We start from the raw sequence: 9,632 nt of genomic DNA on the forward strand, positions 1-9,632 counted from the left end.
TCAAATTTTAAAATGTGAAAAAATTTGAGAAAACGCATAATTTATGTGGTTTAAACGTTTTAAATTTTAAGTCTCTTAAATTTCATGATTTTAAAATTTTTTTAGATTTTTTTCACACTTTAAAATTCTAGACTAGAAAACAACTATATATATATATATATATATATATAATCATTTTCAATGCAGATGCTGGTATTTTTTTTAATACAGATACATTTTTAAACTATGTAGTTTTAGAGAGTTAAAAACTAATTCTTTTAAATTCCACAATTTTAAAATGTGGTCACATGAAAAAAATGAGAGCGCCACACTAGAACATGCCTATGTGTGTGTGTGTGAAACACAAATTTAGACATAATATTGTGACCATTAAATTATAGCTAATCAAAAGTTTGAGATTAAAGTTGACATATATATTTTTTTTAATTTTAAGAACTAACAAATTAAATCATTAATGTTGTGGGTTCCGATGTAATAATAAATTATTATTCATTTTTCCGTCCCTTAATAATATTCCCTCTTTTTCTTTTATAATATTAGTCGTCTCTCGCTTATGAAAGTACCTAAAAAAGAAAAAAAAATCATATACACAAGAATGGATCAAACACTTCGTACTCTCAAAACGATTAGAAGACATATCAAACAACCCTCACAAAATATTTCCAGTAAGCAATGATGTTCTTTTTTTTTTAATATTTTATGTTACTGTCAACTATTTATTTATCAATTCATATGGTTAACAAAATTGGAAAAAGGATTTAAGTCAACGCCATTTCTTTAACTTATGTATACTTTTTTTTTTCATTATCAATTTTTAATCTTGTCTTATTTAGTTTTTGTTAATCCCTTTCCATCAAAATTGCAAGCCTTGATGAGAAGTCAAAATTGGATCAAGCTACGAATCGTGATGCCGAGCATTAATTTTGTAAGTTTTCTTATCATTTTTTTTTTATCTTTTATTTTTTCTATATTGTTCGTTAGCTAATTGCAATAGATAAAATGTTTACTATAGAAGGTAAGGATGGCAAAAATCCCCACGGGGACGGGTACCCTTGAGGATTTTTCCCATTCGGGGAGGGTATGGGGATAATTTCATACCCAATTTCTTATTCGGGGAGGGGACGGGGAAATTTTTTTACCCAATTTCTTATTCGGGGAGAGGACGGGGATGAGGTGGAATCCCCATCCCCTACCCATTTCCTCATTTTAATTTTTAATTTTATTTTAATTTTTTAAAATTACTAGTAAATAAATTATAAAATTTAAATTATAAAATTATAAATATTGGTAAAAATAAAAAATATCAAAATATTTATATTATTAAACTTTTAGGCCTAATTAACTAATTAAAATCCTAAATTTTTATTTAGGACATTAAAAAGACCGAGTAGATTATAATAGCCAAACATTTTTTTTAATTTTAATATTCTTTAAATATTTTAAACTTAAATCTATTTTTTATTTATTTTTAGATGTTATAATTGCCCACAGCGAATCACAATTTTAATATCTAATCTAATCTAATCTAATATTTGCTTTTGATTTGCTCCGATTTAACTATTGTATTGTAAAGGGAATAGTCCACATTTATAAAGTGTCCACGCCACCATTGAAAAAGTTAATTTTGAATCTAAATTCGATTTTATTTGTAACAATTTTGTATTAGACTATTAATTTGTTCATGATAGTTTATAAAAGAAGTTTGTATCCCTTGCATATTGAGTTACTTACTAATTTAATGTATGTGACTTTTGTAATAGATATTAATATAAGAAATATTTCAAACTTTACTTTTATTTGAATTTTTTATTTTAATATGATTAACTCAAAATTAAAAAAAATATATATTAGTTATTCGGGGATCGGGGACTCTCGGGGATCCCCTGTTATTATTCAGGGAGGGGATGGTGATTCTCTCAAATAATTCTGACGGGGACAGGGAGGGGACGGGGACATACACAAAATATCGGGGATGGGTACGGGGAGATCGGTCCCCTCCCCTCCCCTCCCCATTGCCATCCCTAATAGAAGGAAGGTATTTTGTTAGAGCATGTGTGGTTTAGTCTTGTTAAAATATATACCTTTTTGTCCTTTTTTTTCAGATAAAATACATTTTTGTTCTTTAGAAACATAGAACAAATTGTGCATTAATTATTATTTTGAATCATTATTATTGGGTACATCACTAATTTGTTTTGATATTTTTGTAGGTGTATCAAGGACATAAAAATAAGTTGATAACATTTTCGATGGTGGTCAAATTTTGGAATAGAGTTCTTTTATAATCGACCACTTTGGAAATGGAATGGTTTTTGAGTAATGGTAGTTGTTATTAAATTTTTTATTGAGCAGTGGTACTTGTTAATATAGTAAGGGATAAGTAAAAAAATATAAAAACACCAACTACAATACGTTATAAGATAAAATACATTACATTAAGGTGCATGTTTATTTTTAACTTATCATTTGTTTTATTAAGATAAGGAATCCTCATTGGAAAACTAATATATACAGTTGTAAAATTGTTACACACACACACACATATATATATATATATATATATATATATTGGGAGAAAGATGTCCTTGCGACTACTAACTTAATGTATACAACATATACTGTGTAAACAGCACTCTTAAATGGAGAATTAAACCTTCATTTATTGAATGTCTAACACGCGGACTTGAAACACCCAAATCTGTTGTAATGTAATTGCTGGTCAGTCGCATTGTTATTAGTAATCAATTGATCAAGTTAATGGACTTGTAAAATAAATGCTATGGCAGTATCGTCGGGAGTTGGTGGACGTGTAAGCATAGGCATTACGTAATTTGCCTACTCCCTGACATGCATCAACGAACTTTTGCCAGATATTAAACCAAATCAATGAATTCATTTTATGAATGAGAAACACATGCCTTCTAGATGCCAAAAACTACAATTGTTAAAAACTGTTCTTTTTTTACCTTATTTTCATTTTTCCACTCATTTTCAGATATTTAAAGTTTGTAAAATTTGATTTTGGGATATCAGAGTAATAGTTACACGACCTTTTAATAAGAATTTATATACAGCTAGAAAATATATTACTTGCCGGGTTATTTTTTTACTTTTGAGGCTTTAGTAGGCAAATGTTTTTTTTTTTTTTTGTGCATGGTTACAAATTTGATTTGCAGCTTTGCCACTCTTGCAGGTTGATATTCTGGAACAAAAATCATGAATGTTTTGGACGCTTTATCTGGAAGTAATTCGGTTCGTGTACATCATTGCTGTCTCAACCCTTTTCTCTGTTGATATCCTTTCTTAGAAATATCATTGACTTTGTGTTCATTCAGGGATCCAAATGCAAAAAAATTGATCTGGATGAGCAGAATGATGCTCTATATTCACCTCTGCGACGTGAGGAAATTGATGCAAATGAAGACGATGATGATGGTGATCATGTGACTCCGTTTGATAAAGCTGGACTGCTCAGAAAGATATCTTTTTGGTGGCTGGACCCCTTGATGAAGAAAGGGAAAGATAAAATCCTTGAGGATATAGATGTACCACAGCTCCGTTTGGCTGATCGAGCTACGACTTGTTACTCTTTATTCATAGAAGAATTGAATGATTGGAATCAGAAAAGACCATCAGCACACCCTTCAATTTTAAGGGCTCTAATTTCATGTCACTGGAAATCTATATTATTTTCCGGGTTCTTTGCGTTGATCAAGGTTATTAGCATCTCTGCCGGTCCATTGTTTCTGAAAGCTTTCATTTCTGCTGCTGAAGAGGAAATAATTTTCAAGTATGAGATTTATTCACTGGCTATAAGCCTCTTTCTTGTGAAATGCGTAGAATCATTGGCTGGAAGACACTGGTTCTTTCAAAGTAGATTGACTGGGCTCAAAATAAGGTCTTCTCTTTGTGCAGCAATATCTAGCAAGCAACTAAGACTCTCAAATGCTGCTAAAATGATGCATACCTCAGGCGACATAGTGAATTATGTTACAGTTGATGCATATAGAATAGGTGAATTTCCATTCTGGTTTCATCAAATATGGTCGACTAGTCTTCAACTCTGCATTGCAGTAGTTGTCGTCTATTACTCTGTGGGATTGGCAACTATTGCAACGTTAATTGTCATGATATTGACTGTACTTGGAAATTCACCACTCGCTAAACTTCAACACAAGTATCAGGAAACGTTCATGACGGCACAAAACAAAAGGTTGAAGGCCATAACAGAGGTCCTGGTCAACATGAAAGTGCTGAAATTGTATGCCTGGGATTCATATTTCAAGAATGTTATCGAGAAGCTAAGGAGCGAGGAATATGGATGGCTCAAGGTCCTGCAGCTTCAAAAGGGATACTATATGGTTTTGTTTTGGTCATCTCCTATATTAATTGGAGCTGCTACATTGCTGACTTGCTATTTTTTGGGGATTCCTCTAAACCCTAGTAACGTTTTCACCTTCCTAGCAACCCTCAGAATTCTTCAGGAACCCATTAGATTACTTCCTGATGTTTTTGGGGCATTCATTGAGGCCAAGGTTTCGTTAGATCGAATTGCCAATTTTCTTGAGGCACCTGAGCTGCAGAATTCAGATATGCAACAAGTATGCAGTATAGCAGAATTTGAGCACTCAATTTTCATCAAGTCCGCTGATCTATCATGGGAAGCTGATCTTTTGAATCCTACTTTGAGAAACATCAATCTGGAGGTTAAACCAGCTGAAAAAATTGCAATTTGTGGAGAGGTTGGTGCTGGGAAATCAACCCTTCTTGCCGCAATTCTTGGAGAGCTCCCAAGGCTACAAGGCATGGTAAGTTTTTGTTACTTTATCGAATGCACATAATATTTGACTCTTCAGGCTTATGAAGTTGTTTTGATCCTACATCATTGTGCAGATTAAAGTTTATGGGACGTTAGCATACGTTTCTCAAACAGCATGGATTCAAACAGGGACTATACAAGAAAATATTCTTTTTGGATGTGATATGGATCATAACAAATACCAGCAAGTGCTTGAAAACTGTTCATTATTAAAGGACCTCAAGATGCTTCCATTTGGGGATCTCACTCAGATAGGAGAACGAGGTGTTAATCTTAGTGGTGGGCAGAAGCAGCGTATTCAACTTGCCCGTGCATTATATCAAGATAGGGATATTTATCTTTTGGATGATCCATTCAGTGCTCTTGATGCAAAAACGGCAAAATTTCTATTTACTGTAAGTTCATTTTATGAAAATTTTTGCTGCCCTATTCAGTGTAAAATCTAATCTGGATTCCGGACAGGAATATGTCATGGGAGCTCTTTCTAAGAAAACGGTCTTGTTAGTCACCCACCAAGTTGATTTCCTTCCCGCATTTGATTCTATTTTGGTCAGTGAAAATTGCCTCAAGTTTATCCTGTTTCTAGAATGAATCTTGCATTACAAATTAACGGCTAAATTAATTGGTTACAGCTGATATCTGGACGGGAAATCATACAAGCTGCTACTTATGATCATTTGTTGGTTACCAGTCAAGAATTCCAGGGCCTTGTAAATGCACATAAAGAAACCATGGGTCCGGAAACATTTCAGGAACATGTTTCTTCGAAAGAAGATGAAAATGAAGTCAAGAAAGTAGAAGATGAGGGACACAATAATACATCTCCAGCGGATCAGTTGATAAAGAAAGAAGAAAGAGAAACAGGAGACACTGGTCTGAAACCTTACATAGATTACATGAGTCACAAGAAGGGCTTCCTGTACTTCACTCTGTCAACTTTTGCCTACCTAATATTTTTGGTAGCTCAGATACTACAGAGTTTATGGATAGCCACTTACATCCCGAGTACAAGCATTAGCAGATTGAAACTAGTCATAGTATACTCCGGGATTGGAATTGGCATGATGTTCCTTTTGCTCACAAGATCCTTCCTCGTAGTTTATCTAGGTCTTGAGGCATCAGAATCAATATTTTATAAACTGATGAGCTCTCTTTTCCGAGCACCGATGGCCTTTTATGACTCAACTCCTGTAGGAAGGATACTCAGTCGAGTAAGTAGTAAAATTTACCCGTTACAAACTATGCTTTAGGAATAATTTGGAAACTCAAATCATATTCCTTTGTTGCAGGTATCTTCTGATTTGAGCATTATTGACCTCGATCTGAGCATCAAATCTACTATCGCAGTTGGAACAACCATGACTGTGATATCGACCTTTGTGGTGCTGGGTGCTCTTACCTGGCATGTCTTGCTAGTCATAGTACCCATGATATATCTGATAATTGTCTTGCAGGTAACGCTAAACCCAAAAGAAAATAATAATAATAATAATAAGAAGAAGAAGAAGAAGAAGAATCATTGTTTATTGTGTGTTTATTTTGTCCTCCGAAGAAAGGATTCTTACAAAACCTGGTTACTTCAAAAATAGAATTATTATTTTGCCACTGCAAAAGAGTTGATGCGTATCAATGGCACGAGGAGTTCTTTGCTTGCAAGCCATCTAGCTGAAACAGTAGCAGGAGTCATGACGATAAGAGCTTTCCAGAACGAGGAGCGGTTCTTTGCTAAGAACCTGGACCTTATTGATACGTATGCAAGTTCATTTTTCCATGGTTTTACGGCAAGAGAGTGGTTGATCCAACGTCTTGAAACCTTAAGTGCAATTGTTTTGGCCACCTCAGCTCTCTGTACAACTTTGCTTCATAAGGGACATAAAGGCGCCGGTTTGCACACTCACATTGTCATGTTTCTCACAATTCTCCATCCCCTCTAATTTATTTAATCCTTTATAAATTATGTAAAAATAACTTGATTGATCATCTTTGAATAATAATCAATCTCTTTTTTACAGGATATACTGGAATGGCATTGTCATTTGGCCTTTCATTGAACGACTTCCTTGTATATTCAGTCAACAATCAGTGCATTGTAGGAAATCTCATAGTTTCAGTAGAAAGGCTGAATCAGTACATGCGGATACCCAGTGAAGCGCCTGAATTGGTTAAAAAAAATAGCCCAGCACCGGATTGGCCCCCTACCGGTAAAGTGGAGATCTATGACCTGCAGGTACATGACAATTAATAATTCTGAGCCAATTACATAAATTAAAAAGTTCAATTCGTATTAATAACTATTCATCAGCACCTCACACAATTGCTTTCGTTTCAAGCAGATAAGGTATCGGCCTAATGCTCCACTAGTTCTCCGGGGGATAACATGCACATTTGAAGGAGGGCACAAGATAGGAGTTGTTGGACGGACCGGTAGCGGCAAGACCACCCTAATCAGTGCATTGTTTCGTTTGGTAGAACCTACAGGGGGCAAGATCATCATAGATGGCCTTGACATCACAACAATTGGGCTTTATGATCTCCGGTCAAATTTGGGAATCATTCCTCAGGATCCGACTCTTTTTAGTGGGTCTGTGCGGTACAATCTAGACCCCTTATCTCAGTTCACAGACCAGGAAATATGGGAGGTAACTGTGTAACTTCCATTTTGTTACACCCTAACTTTTAAGTATTTGGTGAGGGTCTAAGTGTCTTTCCCCTTTGTGTCAACAATGGAAAAACTTTCGAGGAACAAAGAACCAAGAAACCAGCTAAAGATAAGAAAAATAATAATTGTTTGACTAATAAGGTCACAATACCCTCACAGGTGCTCGAGAAATGTCAACTTCGCGAAGTGATTCAAGAGAAAAAGGAGGGACTGGACTCATTAGGTGCGTGTCTGTTTGTTTGTGTGTTATAAGTGAAATGAAAGAATCATTAAATTGACAAGTCTAGTGTAGTGCAGTTGTGCAAGATGGGGCGAACTGGAGCATGGGACAACGACAATTAATTGGGTTGGGAAGGGTTGTACTGAGGAGACGTCAGATATTAGTGCTTGATGAAGCAACTGCATCTATTGACAATGCAACGGACTCTATTCTCCAGAACACCATTAGAAGAGAATTTGCTAATTGCACTGTGATAACTGTGGCACACAGGATAGCAACTGTTATGGATTGCAATATGGTGCTATCTATGAGCGATGGTGAGTTTTCATTCAATAAGTCGTGCTAAATTGCTAAATATTTAATTGTTAAGAATAATTTACCAGTCCCTTTCTTCTTTTCTTTTTCTTTTTCTTTTTCTTTTTTTCAAATAGACGTGTTTCAATGACTATAGAACTGAGATATGAAATGTCCATTTGTTTATCTGTTTTCATTTAACAGGAAAATTGGTAGAATATGATGAGCCGAAGAAGCTATTACAGAGGCAGCATTCGCTATTTGCGCAGCTAGTCAAGGAATACTGGTCTCATGCAGAAAAACATCTGATATGAAACAATAAGGGGTTGACATTGACCATTTGGCAGCCAATAAATAATAAGACTTTTCTTTTCTTTTCTTTTCTTTTGTTTTTAATGAGAAAGTAAACCTTTCAATCATTTAAACCAAGTATATGAATTGAGCTAGATATTGTCTCAGCCATATATCAAGCTCCAATATGTTCAGGGCTAATTTGTCTGTCGAATGAGTTAAGAAATTACAAACTCTTTTAGCACATTAAATCTTAATATTTGTTAGTTTATTCATAACCTATTGAATCTAAAAAAACCCAAAAATTTCTTTTCTACTGCCTTTTTTATTAAGGCATAAATTAATGAATTGTGGCCAATAGACGCTGCAACTCTATGCACTAAAAGGCTGTTTCAGCCTTTGCAAATGAAACTTCACCAATGAAAGTTGATCTTTTCATTCCAGCTCTTACAAAATCTTTATTTGAGTTTCATAGTACAATCCTAAACCCAACAATTAGCTGCCTCTCACTAATGGACCTACATTGATTTTCATTTGTCCTTCTAATAAGAGGCTCCATTTCACAATAGTAGTTGCTGCTGTCCTAGACTTCGCTGCATAAGAGCATTTTAATTCTTTTGCATGACTCCACAATGGCTTCTGCTTTAGCCATTGATATCTGGGAATCTTAACTCTTATTTTCAAAGAGCTAAATATTCCTTGCATGCCAAACTGCTCCTTTTCTCTACTAATTATTGTAATCCACTCAATAAATCATGTCAAGGGAAGGTATAAACATCCTTACCGAATGATGAGAGCCTCCATATCTTATTTGATAACTTGCAACTGAGAAGGGCATGATTAATAGATTCTCTTTGTCTTACACATCTCTAACACCATTGATCTTGAAGAATTTTTTTCTTTCGTAAATTTGCAGCTATAGGAAGTAAGATCTTTGATGCTTTCCGCATGAAAATCTTCACTTTTTTTCTGGTAAATCAAGCCTCTAGATGACATTCCATAATGGTTCTTTGAGCTGCAAAGAGAATTTAAGAAAGTTTAGCCTTAAGACTACTCGATAACCACTCTATATTAATTAGTTTTCTAATTTATTTAGGGTTGGTAATTTGTGGGCTTGGGTCGGGTTTGGACGAAACCTAGTCTCTTAAAAAATCTGTCCAAATTTAGACGATGTCGAGTTCGGGTCGGCCTGAGCTTTTTCATTAATTATAAAATAATTTTTTAATGAAGTAAAAAAATTAAATTAAATATAATTATCTAATACATAATAGAATAATAGTTAAATATGCAAAGTATTAGTAACATAACATAATAAATAACAAATACTAATATAAAAATTATACTAACTT

At 34.3% G+C, this 9,632-nt stretch overlaps 1 protein-coding gene across 4 annotated transcripts; it reads left to right on the forward strand.

Moving 5' to 3' along the window:
- The first annotated feature begins 888 nt into the window (after nt 1-888).
- Nucleotides 889-8,370, forward strand: LOC18047343 (ABC transporter C family member 10). Of its 4 annotated transcripts, XM_024188405.1 has the most exons (13): nt 889-925; nt 3,194-3,252; nt 3,336-4,808; nt 4,894-5,214; nt 5,282-5,368; nt 5,452-6,030; nt 6,109-6,273; nt 6,409-6,703; nt 6,832-7,046; nt 7,153-7,458; nt 7,638-7,701; nt 7,776-8,015; nt 8,197-8,370. In XM_024188405.1, the coding sequence occupies exons 2-13, from the start codon at nt 3,217-3,219 to the stop codon at nt 8,304-8,306; spliced, it is 3,891 nt and encodes a 1,296-aa protein (XP_024044173.1). In that variant the 5' UTR covers nt 889-925; nt 3,194-3,216; the 3' UTR covers nt 8,307-8,370. The 4 variants fall into 4 exon arrangements, 3 of the variants coding, with proteins under 3 accessions (XP_024044173.1, XP_024044174.1, XP_024044175.1); XM_024188406.1 differs by lacking the exons at nt 889-925; nt 5,282-5,368 and having other exon boundaries at nt 3,146-3,252; XM_024188407.1 differs by lacking the exons at nt 889-925; nt 8,197-8,370 and having other exon boundaries at nt 3,146-3,252; nt 7,771-7,902.
- Nucleotides 8,371-9,632: the final 1,262 nt, after the last annotated feature.

This window comes from Citrus clementina, unplaced genomic scaffold (genome assembly GCF_000493195.1).
Source record: "Citrus clementina cultivar Clemenules unplaced genomic scaffold, Citrus_clementina_v1.0 scaffold_3, whole genome shotgun sequence".
Taxonomy (NCBI): Eukaryota; Viridiplantae; Streptophyta; class Magnoliopsida; order Sapindales; family Rutaceae; genus Citrus; species Citrus x clementina.

Excerpts from the sequence above, each read along its gene's own strand:
- LOC18047343 (XM_024188405.1), top strand. The coding sequence starts at position 3,217 with ATGAATGTTTTGGACGCTTTATCTGGAAGTAATTCG. Across the intron at positions 4,809-4,893 it reads TCCCAAGGCTACAAGGCATG|ATTAAAGTTTATGGGACGTT; the intron begins GTAAGTTTTTGT and ends ATCATTGTGCAG. Across the intron at positions 6,031-6,108 it reads TAGGAAGGATACTCAGTCGA|GTATCTTCTGATTTGAGCAT; the intron begins GTAAGTAGTAAA and ends CCTTTGTTGCAG.